Below are 21,230 nucleotides of genomic sequence, written 5' to 3' on the forward strand. Positions count from 1 at the left end.
AACGTGCTATCTGGATTAATTAAACCTGTTGTTGTTTCTTCATTTTAAAAAAAGCTTTTTTGTAGGCTGTTAGTTTAAGCAGCTGGACAAAATTAGTAATTCCTTACGTAAAGGAGAAGGAGTTGGAGGAATTAAGAGAAATAAGAGACTTGTTGGATAAGCTTCGCTTGGAGATTTCTGGGGATATTAAAGGTTTCCACCATGAAATGAGATCAATAATTGACATTGGTATTGGATCTGGAATAGGATTACAAATTGGAGATGGCAAAGAGGACATTGATAACAGTTATAATGGACTTGACAAATTTGGAATTGGAACAGAAAAAGCAGAAGAACATGAATAGAAGATGTACCTGAACAAGATGGACTTGAAATATATAAAGAGACAATCACTGAGTGTGGAAATAATAACAATTTTGGGATTAAGGATGAAATAATTGGGGGATATACTGCATATACAGTGAACCCTCGAGTTTCGCGTCCTCAAGCATCGCGAAAGGGCTATTTCGCGAGTTTTAAACCCGGAAGTAAACTCCACCATCTGCGCATGTGTGCGTAGATGGTGGAGTTCCCCAGCTGGGAAGCTGGGCGGCTTCCCTGGGTCTTTCCCCTCTTGCCCCGTAAGACCCCAGCGGCGGCGCGAGCAACGGCGTGGGCGGGCGGGCGGCACGCGCGGGGACACCCCAGCTCCGCTGCCCAGCTGGGGAGCGGAGCTGGGGCGCGCGCGCGTTGCTGGGGCCGCTCCCCAGCTGGGGAGCGGAGCCGGGGTTTCTCCAAGCGCGCGCGCGTTGCTGGGGCCGCTCCCCAGCTGGGGAGCGGATCTGGGGTTTCCCCAAGCGCGCGCGCGTTGCTGGGGCCGCTTCCCAGCTGGGGAGCGGAGCCGGGGTTTCTCCAAGCGCGCGCGCGTTGCTGGGGCCGCTCCCCAGCTGGGAAGCGGCCCCAGCAACGCGCGCGCGCTTGGGGAAACCCCAGATCCGCTCCCCAGCTGGGGAGCAGCCCCAGCAACGCGCGCGCGCTTGGGGAAACCCCGGCTCCGCTCCCCAGCTGGGAAGCGGCCCCAGCAACGCGCGCGCGCTTGGGGAAACCCCAGATCCGCTCCCCAGCTGGGAAGCGGCCCCAGCAACTCGCTGCGGGCGGCGGTGGAAGTAAAAACACCATCTGCACATGCGCAGATGGTGTTTTTACTTCCGCACCGCTACTTCGCGAAAAATCGATCATCGCTTGGGGTCCTGGAACGGAACCCTCGCGATGATCGAGGGTTCACTGTATACTACATATCTATACTACATATCTGTTAACAGCAATGGCTCTTCCCCCATCTTCGCAAATCGCACCTCAATCGCACTAAAAAACCTAACCCAAATCGTCTTCACTGTAGACCATGTAGAAAAAGCAATCTGTGACCTCAAACCTTCCCTATCTGCCGGACCAGACGGTCTCTGTGCATACTTCCTAAGGAAACTTTCTTCTGCTCTTGCTGAACCCCTAAGCATTATCTTCCAAAAATCCTTCAGGACCAGCACACTCCCCAAGCTGTGGTCAAAAGCAGTAGTCATCCCCATTTTCAAAAAAGGAGACCCTTCACTAGTGGACAACTACAGACCAATATCTCTCTGTTGCGTCCCTTGTAAAATCATGGAATCAATTATAAATCGATCAATCACCCTCTACTTAAAATCTAATAACCTACTCTCAAACAAACAATTTGGATTCAGAAAGAAATTATCCTGCAACCTACAACTACTTCACTTCAAAAACATTTGGACTACCCACCTCGACCAAGGAAAATCCATTGATGCAATTTATATAGACTTTTGCAAAGCCTTTGACTCAGTGGTCCACGACAAACTACTCCTAAAACTCAAATCCTATGGCATCTCAGGACTCCTCCACAACTGGATTACTGCATTCCTGTCAAACAGGCAACCAATTGTCAAAATTGGTAGCGCCATCTCCACCCCTGCCCCTGTCATAAGCGGCGTTCCCCAGGGAAGCGTACTAGATCCTACTCTCTTCATTCTCTACATCAATGACCTTTGTGACCATATCGAAAGCAACTGTGTTCTTTTTGCCGACGATGTGAAACTTTTCAACACCACTGATAACACACTCACTCTCCAAAAAGACCTGGACTTTGTCTCAGACTGGTCTAACACCTGGCAACTTCAAATATCAACCAACAAATGCTCAACCCTCCCCATCGGCAAAAAGAATCCAAACCGCACTTACAAACTGAATAAACAATCTCTCACTGCTAACCCACACTCAGTAAAAGACCTTGGAATACTAATATTGAATGACCTAAGTGCTAAAGCCCACTGCAACAATATCGCCAAAAAAGCTTCTAGAGTTGTTAACCTGATCCTACGCAGCTTCTGTTCAGGCAATCTCACACTACTCACAAGAGCCTACAAAACTTTTGCCAGACCCATCCTAGACTACTGCTCATCTGTCTGGAACCCATACCACATCTCAGACATCAACACCCTTGAAAATGTCCAAAGATATTTCACAAGAAGAGCCCTTCACTCCTCCACTCGAAACAGAATATCCTATGAAAATAGACTAACAATCCTGGGCCTAGAAAGCCTAGAACTACAGCGCCTAAAACACGATTTGAGTATTGCCCACAAGATCATATGCTGCAATGTCCTACCGGTCAATGACTACTTCAGCTTCAACCGCAATAACACAAGAGCACGCAACAGATTCAAACTTAATACGAACCGCTCCAAACTTGACTGTAAAAAATATGATTTCAACAATCGAGTTATTGAAGCGTGGAACTCATTACCGGACTCAATTGTGTCAACCCCTAACCCCCAACATTTCTCCCTTAGACTCTCCACGATTGACCTCTCCGGGTTCCTAAGAGGCCAGTAAGGGGCGTACATAAGTGCACTGGTGTGCCTTTCGTCCCCTGTCCAATTGTCTTTCCTTTCTTTCCCCTATCATATATATTCTCTTCCTTTCATATATCCTCTCCTCTAAGTTCACTTTTACCCTTATATATATTACCACATGTCTATTTTTCTTCCTATGTATTTGTGTATTGGACAAATGAATAAATAAATAAATAAATAAATCTTTTGGATGGTGTATGGTTACATGCTGAGGTGGAACAAGAGAAACCTGGGGGTAAAATTATAGAAATTTCTGAAAAACATTTGGTAGATGAAGATATCAATGCCCACATCTTAAATGATGAGTATATTATGTTAAGCACTGGCAAGGGAAGGTATAAGCAAGGCTATCAGATTTTGTTGGGATTGGGAAGGATTGGGAACTAAAAGGATTGGGAATTAAAAATTGGGAATTTGCAAAGAGTCGTCTTTTAAGGGGGACTTTCTATGTAAAGAGATGGGTGAGGAAGAAGAGTAAAATGAAAATGAAAAATAATAAGAAGCGATATAAAAAGATGGGAGAGACGGATATTAAATATAGACAAGGAAAGGGGCTCTTTGAAAATGGCTGATTGTATTCAGAATATTTTATAATATTCTATAATAGGTTTTTTTTTAATTTTAGTAATTACTTTTAGATTCATTTATTAGTAGTAGTAGATTTATGAATTTGGATAAAATTTGCAAGTAAATAAATAAATTAAATATATTAAGGTGATTTAAGTAGATTTATTTTAGATTTTTAAGGATTGTTTAATTTGGATAAATGTGCTTAATGGGGTTCATGGATTTTAAAATTAAAGTATCTGTTTTTTATTGCTTAATTTTTGTTTATTAAGAGAAGCTTGATGAAATATAATATTGGCATAATAATAGGTAATGAATTTAAATGTTTGTATTTGTTTGTTCCTTAATTTGATAAAGTATATAATTTTCATATTGATAAAATTAAATATAAGGATTTTTAGTTTGTTTATGAGATTTTTACTATGTTAAGTTAAGCACTGTTAAGGGAAGATATAAACAAGGTTAATAGCATTTGTCATTTTTAAAAGGAATGTGAATTAAAGAGTGGGAATTTGCAAAGAAAGGATATTTAAGGGGGACTTTTATGTAAAGAAGAGATGGGTGAGGAAGAAGAAGAAGAAGAAGAAGAGTAATATGAAAATGAAAAATAAAAAGAAACTATATAAAAAGATGGGAGAGAAAGATATTAAATATAAATAAGGAAAAGGGCTCTTTGAAAATTGGCTGATCGTATTTTGAATATTTTATAATATTTTATAATAGCTTTTTAAAAAATCTTAGTAGTTATTTGTTGATCCATTTAGCATCCATTTAGTGGTTACCATAAATCCATTTATGAATTTGGATTTATAACTAAATAAGTAATTGAAATATATTAAGGTGACTTAAGTAGGCTTAATTTCGACTCCAAAGGTTTGTTTAATTTGTACTAATGTGTTAAATGGGGTTTATAGATTTGTAAATCAAAGTATTTGTTTTTATTGCTTAATTTCAGCATATCAAGAGGGGTTTGATGAAATATAATAATGGCATAATAATAAGTAATGAATTTAAATGTTTGTATTTATTTGTTTTTTTTTAATTGATAAAGTATATAATTTTTATATTGATAAATTTAGATATAAGGGTTTTTCGTTTGTTTTGAGATTTTTACTAGAGGGAAGCTTTGACATTAAGATTATAAGATCCGAAGGATTTAGATTTTACACATAGTTTAAGAAATATTAATGATGGACTTAATTAGACATTAATTGAAATTTATCTGGATGACGAAATCAGAAAGAAAAGAATAAGGGGTGTGTGATGATAACCAAAATTAAATAGATGGGATTTAAGAATGTATAATGTGATTATATAAGATGTACTAGTCAAAAACTATTTTATTATAACAAAAGAGAAAGTATATGACTTTTTGTATTATATGATGTGGAAGGAATTTTTTAAAAAAAATTACTCTGAAAAAAAAAAAGGAATGGAAATATGAAGGGAGAAATTAACAGTAAAGTTAGTCATATAAGGAGAATAATTTAGTTTGTTTTGACAGCATAACAACATATCTGCAGAATTCAGGCACATATTAGCAGTGATGAGTAACTTTCCAGAGAGTTCAAGAAACTGCATCCAAATTTTAGAAATTCCACATGTAACCTTTGTATTGTATATAATAAAATGTGATATTAATTTAAAGGGAACATTTAAAATATTTTATATAATATTTGAGTTTTATTAAAAATTAACTTTATGTTGTGGTGTGTGTGTGTGTTTTAAAGTTCCCAGTGCACCCACTTTTTTGAAGATTACCAATCAAAATCTGGATTGCCTTACTTTGGAATGGGGACCACCTTCTCATCCAAATGGAGTTCTGCTGGGATACACATTAAAGTTTCAACCAAGTAAGAAAAACTATAACAAAAAAATTAATTCACAGAGCATATCTTTATTGAATAATTAATAGTATATTTTTAGATTGATTGGTTAATATTTTTCTATATGAATCAGTTTTTAAGAATTGAAAATGAGCAGTATTAAATTTTACAAATTTTTTTATGGAAAGAGGTTAGTTAGCATACTATTGCTGTGTAAAAACTATATAATGACCTTTCTCTGCTTCGGGGAAAAGTATGCATAATCCTTGGGGGGTTTAGGACATTTAGCCTCCGCCAGTTGGATGAAGCTCTTTCCTCTGCAGCAGCTGATCGGCCGCTGCCTTCACTCCCTCGCCCAAAGGCCCCTAGCTCTTGGCCCCAGCCCTTTGGCCACAAAAATAGAAAATTCAGCCACAGCCTTTTGGCCACATGGGACACTTCGCCACCATCCAATCAGAACAGTTGTTACAAAATGCTACTTTTGGAAGGAAACATTTGGATGGGACATTTTGCTCTTTCATACAGAAACACACACATTGAATGATAGAGAGGGAAGGGACCTCGGTGGCCATCTAGTCTGACCCCCTTCTCATTCAGGAGACTTACAGAATGATAGATAGGAAAGGAAACTCAGTGGTCATCTAGTCTGACCCACTTTCTCATTCAGGAGACTTACAGAGTGATAGAGATGGAAGGGACCTCAGTGGCCATCTAGTCTGACCCCTCTTCTCATTCAGGAGACTTACAGAATGATAGATAGGAAAGGAAACTCAGTGGCCATCTAGTCTGACCCCCCTTCTCATTCAGGAGACTTGCAGAATGATAGAGATAGAAGGGACCTCAGTGGCCATCTAGTCTGACCCCTCTTCTCATTCAGGAGACTTACAGATTGATAGAAAGGGAAGGGGCCTCAGTGTCCATCTAATCTGACCCCCAGATCAAGCAGGAGAATGGAGGGGACCGCAGAGGCCATCTAGTCTGACCCTCAGCTCAAGCAGAATGAAACAGAATGATAGAGATGGAAGGGACCTCAGAGGCCATCTAGTCTGACCCCCAGCTGAAGCAGGAGAATGAAATAGAATGATAGAGAGGGAGGAGACCTCAGAGACCATCTAGTCTAACCCTCTTCGTTAGGAGAATTGGTCTTCCGGTCAAATTCTTGGGCTGCTAAATTGGCTGGTGGAACTCCTTGCCTCACAACTAGCTAATCCTTTAAAAGCTAATTTGGGAACCCAATCAGAGCAGTCATCTCAAAAGAGGTTTGGGAGAGACTGCTAGTTAGCAAAGGACAGAAGTGAATGTTGGTTGCTGTCTGGCGGCCCTTTATGACCTGTTACTCATGGTAATCTTTGGAATTTTTATGATGCATGGAGCATTTATGACAAAAGAAAGTGTCAAGAGAGGCAGAAATTTGGAGGCCCCAGACATGGGGGTAGGGGGCCACCCCCACCCTCCACCCATACACATTTAACAAGAGTTAGAAAGGACCTTGGTGGTCATCCAGTCCCACCCTGTCCTTCCGCCCATACACATTTGACAAATTGTGACCTGCTAAATTGGCCGGGGGAACACACTGCAACATGGTCCTCTCTCAAACTCCCTTTGCATTTGTCTCTCTTCCTCTCTCTCTCTCACTCTTTCCAGGGTCCCTTCCAACACTTGTTAATTTGTTTGGGAATCTGTAGAAGTCACTGACTTGAGAAGGGGGTTGGACTAGATGACCTCTGTGGTCCCTTCCATCTCTCTAATTCTGTAGAAATCTGATTGAGAAGGGGGTTGGACTAGATAGTCTCTATGATTCTAGATGACCTCCTTAAGGTCCCATCCAATTCTGTAAGGGTCACCTGCTTGAGAAGGGGGTTGGACTACATGACCTCTGTGATCTGTTCCATCTGTCTGATTCTGTAGAAATCTGCTTGAGAAGGGGGTTGGACTAGATGATCTCTATGGTTCTAAATGACCTCCTTAAGGTCCCATCCAATTCTGTAAGGGTCACCTCCTTGAGAACGGGGTTGGACTAGAAGCCCTCTAGTTTGTTTTGTTATAACCGCTTGTTCCCTTTGCATCTGCCTCGAGGCATCGTAAAAATTCCATAGATAATGAGGAGCAGGTCATAAAGGGGCCCCAGACAGCAACCAGTCTTCACTTCTCTCATTTGCAAAGTGAATGCTACCTAGTCCCAACTAAATGTGATCAGGTATGCCAATTTGTAGAATGATAACTCCTATATTTTTCTCATTTTTTGTTAATTCCTGTTTCTTTGAAGATGAGGAGCTTTTTGGTGATTTTAATTCCATATCTATTGATGGGATAACTATCGGAGTTTAGCTTTGTTGAAAACAAAAGTTCATCACTGCTGATAATGTGTGTGTGTGTGTGTGTGTGTGTGTGTGTGTGTGTGTGAAAGAGCTCCCAAAGCCCCCACACACTTTGGGAACTCTCCACATGAACGCAGAAGACATGGGATCGTCTAGATGCCCAGAGTATGAACAGACCTCTCTCTCTCTCTTCAAACAGGAAAGGATCATTAGCCTCCCCAAGTTTTTCCCCACAAAGCCTCCTGCCCCCCCACTTTGGGGACCCATACCTCTTTTCACCCCTCCTTCATTCGGCAGTTAACCCTTACAGAATTGGATGGGACCTTAAGGAGGTCATATAGAATCATAGAGACCATCTAGTCCAAACTCCTTCTCAAGCAGATTTCTACAGAATCAGACAGATGGAAGTGACCACAGAGGTCATCTAGTCCAACCCCCTTCTCAAGTCAGTGACATCTACAGATTCCCAAACAAATTAACAAGTGTTGGAAGGGACCCTGGAGAGAGAGAGAGAGAGAGAGAGAAATGCAAAGGGAGTTTGAGAGAGGACCATGTTGCAGTGTGTTTCCCCTGGCCAATTTAGCAGGTCAGAATTTGTCAAAAGTGTATGGGCGGAAGGACAGGGTGGGACTGGATGACCACCAAGGTCCCTTCTAACTCTTGTTAAATGTGTATGGGTGGAGGGTAGGGGTGGCCCCCTACCCCCACGTCTGGGGCCTCCAAATTTTTGCCTCTTGACACTTTCTTTTGTCATAAATGCTCCACGCATCATAAAAATTCCAAAGATTACCATGAGTAGCAGGTCATAAAGGGGCCCCAGACAACAACCAGCCTTCACTTCTGTCCTTTGCTAATTAGCAGTCTCTCCCAAATCTCTTTTGAAAGGACTGCTTTGATTGGGTTCCCAAATTAGCTTTTAAAGGATTAGCTTGTTGTGAGGCAAGAAGTTCCACCAGCCAATTTAGCAGCCCAAGAATTTGACTGGAAGACCAATTCTCCTGCTTGCCAAGAGGGTTGCACTAGATGGTCACTGAGGTTTCCTCCCTCTCTATCATTCTGCAAGTCTCCTGAATGAGAAGAGGGGTTAGACTAGATGGCCACTGAGTTCCCTTCCATCTCTATCATTCTGTAAGTCTTCTGAATGAGAAGGGGGTAAGACTAGATGGACACTGAGGCCCCTTCCCTCTCTATCATTCTGTATGTATCCTGAATGAGAAGGGGGGTCAGACTAGATGGACACTGAGTTCCCTTTCCTCTCTATCATTCTGTAAGTATCCTGAATGAGAAGGGGGTCAGATTAGATGGCCATCGAGGTCCCTTCCCTCTCTATCATTCTGTGAGTCCCCTGAATGAGAAGGGGGTCAGACTAGATGGTCACCGAGGTCCCTTCCCTCTCTATCATTCTGTAAATCTCCTGAATGAGAAGGGGGTCAGACTAGATGGCCACTGAGGCCCCTTCCATCTCTATCATTCTGTAAGTCTGAATGAGAAGGGGGTCAGACTAGATGGCCACTGAGGCCCCTTCCATCTCTATCATTCTGTAAGTCTCCTGAATGAGAAGGGGGTCAGACTAGATGGTCACCGAAGTCCCTTCCCTCTCTATCATTCTGTGAGTCTCCTGAATGAGAAAGTCGGTCAGACTAGATGGCCACTGAGTTCCCTTTCCTCTCTATCATTCTGTAAGTCTCCTGAATGAGAAGGTTGGTCAGGTCAGACTAGATGGCCACCGAGGTCCCTTCTCTCTCTATCATTCTGTATGTTTCCTGAATGAGAAAGTGGGTCAGACTAGATGGCCACTGAGTTCCCTTTTCTATCTATCATTCTGTAAGTCTCCTGAATGAGAAGGTGGTTCAGGTCAGACTATATGGCCACTGAGTTCCCTTCCATCTCTATCATTCTGTGAGTCTCCTGAATGAGAAGGGGGTCAGACTAGATGGCCACCAAGGACCCTTCCCTCTCTATCATTCTGTAAGTCTCCTGAATGAGAAGGGTGTCAGACTAGATGGCCACCAAGGTCCCTTCCCTCTCTATCATTCAATGTGTGTGTTTGTGTATGAAAGAGCAAACTGTCGCATTCTTTCCTTCCAAAAGTAGCATTTTGTAACAACCGTTCTGATTGGATGGTGGCGAAGTGTCCCATGTGGCCAAAAGGCTGTGGCTGAATTTGGATTTTTGTGGCCAAAGGGCTGGGGCCAAGAGCTAGGGGCCTTTGGGTGAGGGAGTGAAGGCAGCGGCCGATCAGCTGCTGCGGAGGAAAGAGCTTCATCCAACTGGTGGAGGCAAAAAGTCCCATTCCCTCCTTGGGGACAAAAGCTGCGGTAGGTGCAGACAGCACAAAGTTGCTTAGTGAGAATTGATATTTGGTGCTGCTGACCTACATTGTGTATCTTAGGAAGATATAATTAGAGTCATTCCGTGTCAAGTGGACCAATTTTAAAGATCATCCCCACCTCACCATCCCAGATTTTAATGAAATTTGGCACATAGTTTCTTTCTGATATAAAACTATGCTATGCAAAATTTTAATTCAAAAAACTAAAAATTGGGAGTTGTAGGAAACCTCAAGTAAAGGGTTGCAAAATGCTGAATCGGCAAAAATGTCATTTTGGGCCAACTTCTAGAAATGTAAACGCGGCAGTTTTATTTTTTATTTTTTGAAAATGTATTTATTAAGTTTTTTCCATTTTAAAAACAATACACAATCATATTTACAGGTGAGTCAGCATCATATATACATTTCTATCAACATTATCTTTTTATTGTTTTTAAGTTTCTTGTTGTTTTATTTCAATGTTTAGTTTGAATTTCTTTTTTTTTGTCCATTGGTACCATTCTGTCCAGATTTCATAGCAGTCTGAATCTTTTTTATTATTTAATTCGATTGTCAACCTATCTCTGCGCAGTCGTATATTTTCTTGATGATCTCGTTGTCTTCTGGTATTTGCGGGGTTTTCCAGTTCTGTGCAAATACAATCCTTTCCGCTGTTGTTATATGCAAGCTTAAATATTTTACATTTTTAGAGTAAGACCCTCTCATAATGCCCAGTAGAAAAAAACCTGGTGCATATTCTATTTTTGTGTTTGTTATTTGACACAACCAATTATTTACTTTTTTCAAATACTTTCTTGTCTCTGGACATAACCACCATAGATGAAAGAAGGTGCCTTGTGTCTTATTACATTTCCAACACATTGGGCTGTAATTTTTGTGCATTTTAGCTAATCTTTTGGGCGGGAGATGCCAACGATATAACATTTTATATTGATTTTCTTTGTATGTTGTGGATTTTGTTAATTTATTATTTCTCTTCCAAATTTGTTCCCATTCTTCTCTATATATATTATGGCCAAAGTTTTTTGCCCAAGCAATCATTGTACCTTTAACCATCTCCTCTGGTCTTTCATATTCCATCAAATATTTATATATTTTTAATATTGCTTTTTCTTCCGGGCCTGTCAGTAGTTTATATAGTGGTTGAGCAGTTCTTTCTATACTTATTTGTTCCATATCCTTTTTATATCTTGATTGAATTTGGAGATATGTCCACCAATCTATATTTATATTTTGTATTGTTAATTTTTCCCTACTTTTAAGTTTACCGTTCGTATCTAATATTTCTTTGTATTTGATCTTTTTTGTCATTTCTATTGTATTTGGATATATAAGTGCTTCCATTGTGGATATCCAATTTGATATTTTTATATAGTGTTTATGTCCTTTTCCATGTTTTTAATAAAGATTGTCTAATTAGATGCCTATTAAAGTATTTTGGTGTTTTATCTCCTGTGTCCCATAAATAAGCATGCCAACCTTTCTCTAAATCATGGCCTTCCAATTGTAAAATTTGTTTGTTATCTAGGTTGATCCATTCCTTTATCCACATCAATGAGGCTGATTTTTAGTACATTTTCCAGTCTGGCATTCTGAATCTCCCTCTGCTCTTTATATCTTGTTAATCTACTATCTTTATTCTTGATTTTTTTACCTTGCCATATAAATGTAGATATTACTTCAGTAAAATGTAGATATTAATTCAGTAAAAAATTTGGAGTTCAGTTTTATTGGAATGGTTTGAAATAGTTATAGAAATTTCGGAAGTATGCTCATTTTAATAGATGCTATTCTTCCCATCAATGACAGTTGTAGATTGCCCCATTTTCCTAATTCTGCTTTAGTTTGATTTACTAATTTTATGTAATTATCTTCTTTTATTGTTGAGCATCTATTGGTTAAATTTATTCCTAGGTATTTAATTTTTTTCGTATTAGTGAATCCTAGTTTAGGTTCTAATTCCTTAGTTTGCTTATCCGTTATATATTTGGTCATAAATTTTGTTTTTTGTTTATTGATTTTTAGGCCTGCTATCTCTCTGTATTCTTCTATTTTCCCAATTAAATGTTGCCCTGACTCTAATGGTTCTTCTAAGAAGAAAACTAAGTCATCCGCAAAGGCCTGTAATTTATACTCCTCCTTTTTTATTTTTGTTCCTTTGATGTTATTATCTTTATGGATCTCATTTAACAGAGTTTCTAGTACTAGTATAAAAAGTAGGAGAGATAGCGGGCATCCTTATCTAACTCCTTTATTTATTTGAAATGTTTTAGTTATTCCATTATTTATTTGAAATGTTTTAGTTATTCCATTATTAACAATTACTTTAGCTTTCTGAGTGGTACCTCATCTTACGAACACCTCTTCTAATGAACTTTTCAAGATACGAACCCGGTGTTTTAAGATTTTTTTGCCTCTTCTTCCGAACTATTTTCACCTTACGAACCCAAGCCGCTGCTGCTGGGATGAAGGGGTTTCTTTTTTTCCCCTTTTGTGAAGAAAGAAAAGGGAGGGGCAGCTTGGAGGGGGAAAGACTTTGCATTAACAAAAGTAGGAGAACAGCGTGCTTGCAGGCACTGAAAGGGTGTCTTTTGAAGAAAGAAAAGGGAGGGGTGGCTTGGAGGGGGAAAGACTTTGCAGAGAACAGCGTGCTTGCAGAGGCACTGAAAGGGTGTCTTTTGAAGAAAGAAAAGGGAGGGGTGGCTTGGAGGGGGGAAGACTTTGCAGAGAACAGCCACAGGCACTGAAAGAGTGTCTTTTGAAGAAAGAAAAGGGAGGGGCGCCCCCTTGCCTTTCTTCCTTCCCACTCACCCTTTAGCCTAGCCTTGCTTCTTCCACCCGCCCCCTTTAGCTGCTCCTCCCTGCCCTTTGTTCGCCTCCCTTCTAAAGTTTGGGATTTTCCTGAAGGATTTGCACGCATTATTTGCTTTTATATTGATTCCTATGGGAAACATTGTTTCGTCTTACGAACTTTTCACCTTACGAACCTCCTCCTGGAACCAATTAAGTTCGTATCATGAGGTACCACTGTATATATATATTGTCTATTAGTTGTTCAAATTTGGAGCCGAATTTCATTTGCTGTATTAGTCTTTTCATATATTGCCAATTCATGTTGTCGAAATCTTTCTGTGTGTCCAAAAAGATCAATGCAATTTGTTTATCTGAGTGTGTTTCATAATATTCAATTATATCTGTTGGGGTTGGCTCTGGCCCAGCTCCTGCCCCAAGGAATGTGGAGGTGGATGCAGGGGAAATATCAACATGTCTTAGGCCTGTTTTATTGCCGACAGAGTCAGGTAGTGTAGTTTCCTCGGACAAAGAAAAAGGACGAAGAAAAAGGACTTGGAAGAGGGGGGCTTCATACACATCCCAGGAAGCCAATCACCATTATCTTTGGTCGATTCAGATGAGGAAGTGTTAGACCCACGCATGCGCAGAATTATGCATAGAAGAGACCAATTGAAGAAATATTATAGGAGATAAGAGAGGCCACCTGTGTTTGGGTGGGGCTCCAGTAATTAGAGCTGCTGATATAAATAGCAGCGTGCTGGCTTGGCCGTTGTGGAAGATTATCTGATCGTTGTTCTTCAGGACTGTGCTTTGCTGTTTCCGGACTTTGTTGATTTTTCACGACTTTGAAACCAAAGCAGAGCAAAGTGTGTGTGTTTCACTTCGTGGAAGAAGGAGGGTGGTGACGTTCCTTCACAGCTGCTAGCTAAGTACTTCAGGACTGATTAAGGGGATTGTACAGACTACCAGGTTGTTTTGGGACGAGTGCTCTTTGCAATACAAAAAGGGTGCTTTGTTTCTTTTGAATTTTTGTGATAAAGAACATTGTTTTTGAACTTTCAAGTATGTGTGTGTCTGAAATTTGTACCCTTGAATTTTCGGGAGACTCATACCATAGAGCCTGGCAGAACAATATCTAATACAATTCTTATATTATTCCTAATTTGTCTCGTTGGTAGAAAACCATTCTGATTGATGTGTATAGTTTTATTTAGTATTTTTTTAAATCTTTCAGCTAGTATTGAGGTAAAAATTTTGTAATCTGTGTTTAGGAGAGCAATTGGTCTATAGTCACTGACCTGGTTTGTATTGGCACCTTCTTTTGGTATCATAGTGATATATGTCTCTTTCCATGTTTCAGGTATTTTAGCTTCTAATTGTACTTGTTCTACAATCTTTCCAAAGTATTTATAATATTCCCCCGGGTAGCCATCCGGGCCTGGCAATTTGTTATCTTTCTGTTTTTTAATTGCATTTTGAAGCTCTATTGGACTAATCGCTCTATTTAACATTTCCCTATCTTCTTCATTAATTTCCATCACGTTATTTTTGTAACAAGTATTTATCTATTTTAGTTGTAGCTATTCCCTCTTGTGAATATAATTTCTCATAGTATTGTAGAATGATTTCTTTTAATTTTTGTTCATTATGTTGTAATCTCCCTTCTACGTCAGCTAATTGATGTATCATCATATTTTCCTTTTCTTTTTAAATTTTATATGCCAGCCATCTGCCCGTTTTATTTGCATTTTCGAAGAACATTTGCCTGGCCAATTTGATATTCTGGCTGTATTCTTGTTGGTCTAATAGGTTTAGCTCATGTTTATAACTCATTAGAGATTCATATATTTCCTTTTTTTCCGGTAGTTCCTGATGTTGCTTTTCTAATTTTTTAATGTTCTCTATTACCATATTATATTTCTGTCTTCTCTTTTTATTCCTTTCTATGCTACATGCTATAGTAATGCCTCTTATGTAAGATTTAAGAGTATCCCACAGGTTTTGGGTGGTTGTTGGTTGTCAAGTAAAGGGTTGCAAAATGCTGAGTCAGCAAAAATGACATTTTGGGCCAACTTCTAGAAGCTGTAAACGCGGCAGTTTTAGTGGTATATTGGAGATATTTGGAGAACCTGCACACCTTGTGAGGCTTTATAAACAAAACCCCATGTACCTAGTCCTCTTACCTTTTACATGGTTCAAACCGCAAAATAAAATCCTGAAAAATGAATTTACAGCAATCTTTAGGCTGCTGTAGTTTCAAAACTACTTGGTGTACTAAGTATTTAATGGTTTTTTGCCAAATATTTGATGCCTTGTTTGATCCTGTGGGGCAACTTCAATCCTCTTCATTTTGGCACCATTAGAAAGAGAAGACTCTCATTTTTAAGAATATATTGTTTTACTTTTGGTGTCTCTTCATATAAGGATTGAAAAAAATCTCCTCAACTGTGTGCAGGCAGCCTGCACCCTTGATACAAGTGCAGTAACAAACATTTCTATTTTTTAATATTTTTGAACACAATCTTATAACATCTTGTGTCCTTTTTTTTTAAAAAAAATGCTGCTTATTGAAAAAGGAATCACTTTTACTGCACTTGTATCAAGGGTGCAGGCTGCCTGCACACAGTTGAGGAGATTTTTTTCAATCCTTATATGAAGAGACACCAAAATTAAAACAATATACAGTGATACCTCATCATATACAAACCGCTCGTTGTACAAACTTTTCGAGATACAAACCGAGGGTTTAAGATTTTTTTGCCTCTTCATCCAAACTATTTTCACCTTACAAACCCAAGCCGCCCTGGGATGCCCGGCCTCTGGACTTCTGTTGCCAGCGAAGCACCCGTTTTTGCGCTGCTGGGATTCCCCTGAAAGCAGCACAAAAACGGGCGCTTCGCTGGCAACAGAAATTCGGAGGTGGGGTTTCCCAGCAAGGGGAGCCTCAGCAAAATCGCAGCATCACAAAAACACGGAAGTCTGGAGGTGGGGTTTCCCAGCGAGGGGAGCCTCAGGGAAATCCCAGCAGCGTAAAAACAGGTGCTTCGGCTGGCAAAAGGGGTGAGTTTTGGGCTTGCACGCATTAATCGCTTTTCCATTGATTCCTATGGGAAACATTGTTTCGTCTTACAAACTTTTCACCTTACAAACCTCGTCCCGGAACCAATTAAGTTCATAAGACGAGGTATCACTGTATTCTTAAAGAGGAGAGTCTGCCCTTTCTAATGGTGCTAAAATGAAGAGGATTGAAGCTGTACCACAGGATCAAACAGGACATCAAAGATAGCCAAAATTTGGCAAAAACCGATGAAATACCAACTTTGAACTCTTATATTTTTTCAACAACTTGAAGGAAAGTGCTGCAAATTGGAAGTCCTCATTGCAATTGTGTACTTAGTACACCTGCCAAAAATCTGCCTGAAAGGCCAAGTAGTTTTGAAACTACAGCAGCCTGAAGATTGTTGTAAATTCATTTTTCAAGATTTTTTTTTGCAACATTTGAGCCTGAACCATGCAAAAAGTAAGAGGACTAGGTACATAGGGTTTTGTTGGTTTATAATGCCTTACAAGGTGTGCAGGTTTTTCAAATATCTCCAACATACCACTAAAATTTGGACCGGGAGTCATTGCTCACAGTCACTCATGCCCTCATCACCTTGAGGCTCGACTACTGTAACGCTCTCTACATGGGGCTACGTTTGAAAAGTGTTCGGAAACTTCAGATCGTGCAGAATGCAGCTGCGAGAGCAATTATGGCCTTCTCTAAGTATGCCCATGTTACTCCAACACTCTGCAGTCTGCATTGGTTGCCGATCAGTTTCCGGTCACAATTCAAAGTGTTGGTTATGACCTATAAAGCCCTTCATGGCACCAGACCAGAATATCTTCGGGACCGCCTCCTGCTGCAAGAATCCCAGTGACCGGTTAGGTCCCACAGAGTCGGCCTTCTTCGGGTCCCGTCAACTAAACAATGTTGTCTGGCGGGACCCAGGGGAAGAGCCTTCTCTGTGGGGGCTCCGACCCTCTGGAACCAGCTCCCCCCTGAGATTAGGATTGCCCCCACCCTCCCTGCCTTTCGTAAACTCCTTAAAACCCACCTCTGTCGTCAAGCATGGAGGAACTAAAACATCTCCCCCTTGCCCATGTTGTTTTGCCGTCTGATTGATTGACTGTGTTTCTGTTTTTTATATATATTGGGATTGTTTTATGCATTTTTTAATTTAAAATTGTAATTAGATTGGTGGGAATTGGATTTGTTACTATGTACTGTTTTTATTATTGTTGTGAGCCGCCCCGAGTTTCCGGAGAGGGGCGGCTTATAAATCCAATAAATCTAATCTAATCTAATCTAATCTAATCTAAACCTGCAACGTTTACAGCTTCTAGAAGTTGGCCCAAAATGTCATTTTTGCCGACTCAGCATTTTGCAACCCTTTATTTGAGGTCTCTTAGAACTCCCCAATTTTTAGTTTTTTGAACCAAAATTTTTCACAGCATAGTTTTATATCATAAAGAAACTATGTGCCAAATTTCATCAAAACCTGAGATGGTGAGGTGGGGCCCACTGGTCCACTTCACACGGAATGACCCAATAGCATCTTCTTAACCAGATGTTAGCAAGCTAATGAAGTGAACATGTAAGCTGTACACATTACTTTCAAAATTGCAATTTTATAGGCCTTTGAAATCTAGGTATGCAGGGAGCTACAGTACAACTTCACAAATAAAAATTGAAACAGGATTTAGAAACAGGATTATTCTGCCTTTATCACGCATTCATTCAAACAATTTATACTCTGAATAGTGCTAATACAGCATGTCAATAGCAAGATTCAGCATGTTGCGTAAACGCTTGGCTTCAGTAGTTAAATACAAAATTAATTGTATTTTGTATTCTATATAACAACAGTTAATAGTACTCATGAATTAGGTCACTTGGAAGAGATCAATATTCCTGCCAATGAGACCAGCTTGATTTTGAGCAGCCTCAATTACAGCACTCGATACAAGTTCTATTTTTATGCACAAACATCAGTTGGATCCGGAAGTCAAATAACAGAAGAAGCAGTAATAAGTATGAATGGAGGTAAGATGGATATGTGTAAGGAGTATCAATTTAAAATAAGTATTTGTATAAATCTAATATTTACTTGTGTAACTCAAGGTAGTATACTGAATGTTCCTGCTTCTTGATTTTCCCATAAATTCTCGGTTGGGTGAGGTGGGAATAGGTGAAGTGGATTGAGAAAGTGACTTGTCCAAAATCACCCAGCTAACTTCCATGCCTAAGGAAAGACTTCAAATTCAAATTGAAGTAATTGTGTATAGATTTTTTAAAAAGAATATAACTATAAATTTATGGGGTAATAATCTATACATTTTGCAGATCTTTTTCTACCCTTAAAGCATTAGCATATCCTATTTTTAATACTTAGAAAAGCTGTTTAACCTAAAAGAAATACAGATACTAACATACATATTTGGATTTAGTATCTGAAATTACATTTTAGTATTTTTATTGAGTTTTCAAAAATACTATTTGTCTATAGAAATAGGAAATCCGTGAAAATGTTCTAATCTATTTGTTTGTTTGTTTGTTTGTTTGTTTATTCAGTCAGTCAGTCAGTCCATTGCAGAATTAGAGTTATATTGGGTACATATAGTAAATATATAATGAAGGTTATAGAGGATATACTCATAGTAAAATATATCTAATCATCTTAGAGCTACTACATAAAAGAATACAGATACATGTTAGGTGAAAGCAGTTCTCTAATTCTGAATGTCTAAAGTAAACAACCTATTATGACATATTCTAGGATTCTGCAGCATTGTTAATTCAAACGCTGAATGGTGCTTTAGAGCTCATGAGAATAAATATATGGTATCTGTCTGAAAGTTGTTAAACCCCTGTAATGTAACTGCCAATTGTACACAACCGGTGGATGAATAAATTGATTAAAGGAATAAATTATTAATAAATTTAAGAATTTTAACGTAAATAAATTAAACTAAACAAATACATCAGTTAGGATATTCACTGATTTTGTATCACACAATAGGTATTAAAACCAAAATCAGTCTTCAAGATCCTAAACAATAGCAGGTAATCATTCCATGAAAAGATTTCAGTAAAATATTTTTGGAATATCATTTATGTACTAGAAAATAAATACATTATTCAAAAACCTAATCACATTAGCAAATGCAAACAAAGAAGCTTTGATATTCAATTAAGACCAAATTAAATAAATAGTTGGATGTAACATTCCTTCACTTGGCATAGTTTTTGCACATTGTTTGCTAGGATATTATTACTTTGGCTTTAAGACACTTTAAGACCAAGACATCAGCCAGCCTGGAGTTTGGTTCCCTCTTGCTGCTGTTTTTCCTTCATTTTCTATTTAATAATTAACTTATATTTTCTATTTGATGTTTATATTAATGTTTTATATTTACTGTTTTTTTAATTAATTGATTTTAAGGGATGAATTATTGATGCTATTAATGTTTTTTAAGTAATCTATTTTTTAAATTAATTATTAGGGTTTTTAGCTATGGATTTTTATGGAAATGAAATTAATGGGGGTGAGTGGGAGGGGGATAGTGAATGGAATGGGTTTGGTGGGTGGGATTACAGCATGTATGAATTGAATGGTTATGATTTAAATGATACTCTTGGCACACCTGACGCTGGAGAGGCAGGAGGGGAGGAGGCACCTATCTCTGGGGTGGCGGAGGGTCAAAATATTCCGGTCTTGCTGGGGAGAGGCAGATATGGTGGGAGCCTTGGAGCTAACCGTTCCAGGGGAAGGAGAGATCGCTGCTTAGTAGCGATCCCTTCTTCCGGCTCCTTGAGCTCAACCCAAGATACTGGTGACGAGTGTAAATCTGGCCCTGGGCTCAAGTTGCTGCTGCTCAATGTCAGGTCGGTGGTAAATAAAGCTCTCCTCATCCGGGATTTCATCCTGGATGAGGAGGCCGACCTGGCTTGTGTGACCGAAACCTGGCTGGGCCCGGAGGGAGGAGTTCCTCTCTCAGAAATCTGTCCAGCTGGGTTTCGGGTATGGCACCAACCTCGACCCCAGGGAAGGGGAGGAGGAGTGGCTATTATAGCCAGGGAGAGTCTTTGCCTGCATAGGCTCATTGCTCCAGAGGTTGCGGATTGTGAGTCCCTTCTGGTGAAGTTGGACTTAGGGGTTCAGGTGGGCTTGTTACTCACGTACCTGCCTCCCAGCTGCGTGTCAATAGCCCTGCCTGTGCTACTCGAGGAGGTGGCCGGGTTGGCGGTGGAGTTCTCCGGACTTATTGTCCTGGGGGTCTTCAATCTGCCGTCACTCGGCGGTTCCTCTGGACTGGCACAGGAGTTCATGGCCACCATGACAGCCATGGACCTGACTCAAGTAGTTCAGGGTCCGACTCACGAGGGTGGGCACGCACCCGATATGATATTCCTCTCTGAGCAATTGAGTAATGGTCTGAGACTAAGGAGCTTAGAAGTGTTGCCTTTGTCATGGTCGGACCATTTTCTACTGCGGCTTAACTTCCTGGCTCCAATCCTTCCCCGCAGGGAGGCGGAACCGATTAAGTTGTTCCGCTCCAGACGTCTGATGGATCCAGAAGGTTTTCAGAGGGCACTTGGGGTTATTCCAGATACACTCGTTCACAGTTCGGCAGAGTCTCTTGCTGAGGCCTGGAACAAGGCTGCAGTAGGGGCTCTTGACCGGATTGCGCCGTTGGGACCTCTCCGCGGCACTAGACCCCGTAGAGCTCCATGGTACAACAAGGAGCTCCAGGAGTTGAAGCGCCAGAAGAGACGTCTGGAGAAGCGATGGACAAAGAGTAAGTCTAAATCCGATCGAACACTTGTAAGAGCTCATATTAAGACTTACAAAGTGGCGCTCAGGGCGGCAAGATGCGCGTATCATGCCGCTTTGATTGCATCAGCGGAATCCTGCCCGGCCACTCTGTTTAGGGTAACCCGCTCCCTTCTTAATCAGGGGGAGTTGGGGAGCCCTTGCACAGTAGTGTTGAGGATTTTAACACGTTTTTCGCTGATAAAATTGCTCGGATCCAGGCGGACCTCGACTCCAATTGTAAAACAGAGTTGACTGACAACGAGTCAGTCGAGGTGACTGGGGCTAAACGTCTTTGTCCACCTGTCTGGGCGGAGTTTGACTTGGTGTTACCTGATGAAGTGGACAAGGCCATTGGAGCTGTGAGTTCCACCACCTGTTTACTGGATCCGTGTCCCTCTTGGCTAGTTTCGGCCAGTCGGGAGGTGACACGGAGCTGGGTCCAGGAGATTGTCAATGCCTCCTTGGGGAGGGGGTCCTTTCCAGCCCTTTATAAGGAGGCACTCGTGCGCCCCCTCCTCAAGAAGCCTTCCCTGGACCCAGCCATGCTTAATAACTACCGTCCAGTCTCCAACCTTTTATGGGGAAGGTTGTTGAGAAGGTGGTGGCACTTCAACTCCAGCGGTCCTTGGAAG

General features: G+C 40.4%; 1 protein-coding gene across 9 annotated transcripts in view; it reads left to right on the forward strand.

Moving 5' to 3' along the window:
* NRCAM (neuronal cell adhesion molecule) overlaps positions 1-21,230 on the forward strand; it is a 409,870-nt gene that overhangs the window by 241,439 nt on the left and 147,201 nt on the right. For 8 of the 9 annotated variants that reach the window (XM_070755532.1, XM_070755536.1, XM_070755539.1 and 5 more), the window contains 2 exons: positions 5,201-5,323; positions 17,649-17,825. In XM_070755532.1, the coding sequence (XP_070611633.1) occupies positions 5,201-5,323; positions 17,649-17,825 (300 nt within the window). The remainder of the gene's footprint in view (positions 1-5,200; positions 5,324-17,648; positions 17,826-21,230) is intronic. The other variant, XM_070755535.1, reaches the window with a different exon arrangement.

This window comes from Erythrolamprus reginae, chromosome 6, assembly GCF_031021105.1.
Source record: "Erythrolamprus reginae isolate rEryReg1 chromosome 6, rEryReg1.hap1, whole genome shotgun sequence".
In the NCBI taxonomy this organism is placed as follows: Eukaryota; Metazoa; Chordata; class Lepidosauria; order Squamata; family Dipsadidae; genus Erythrolamprus; species Erythrolamprus reginae.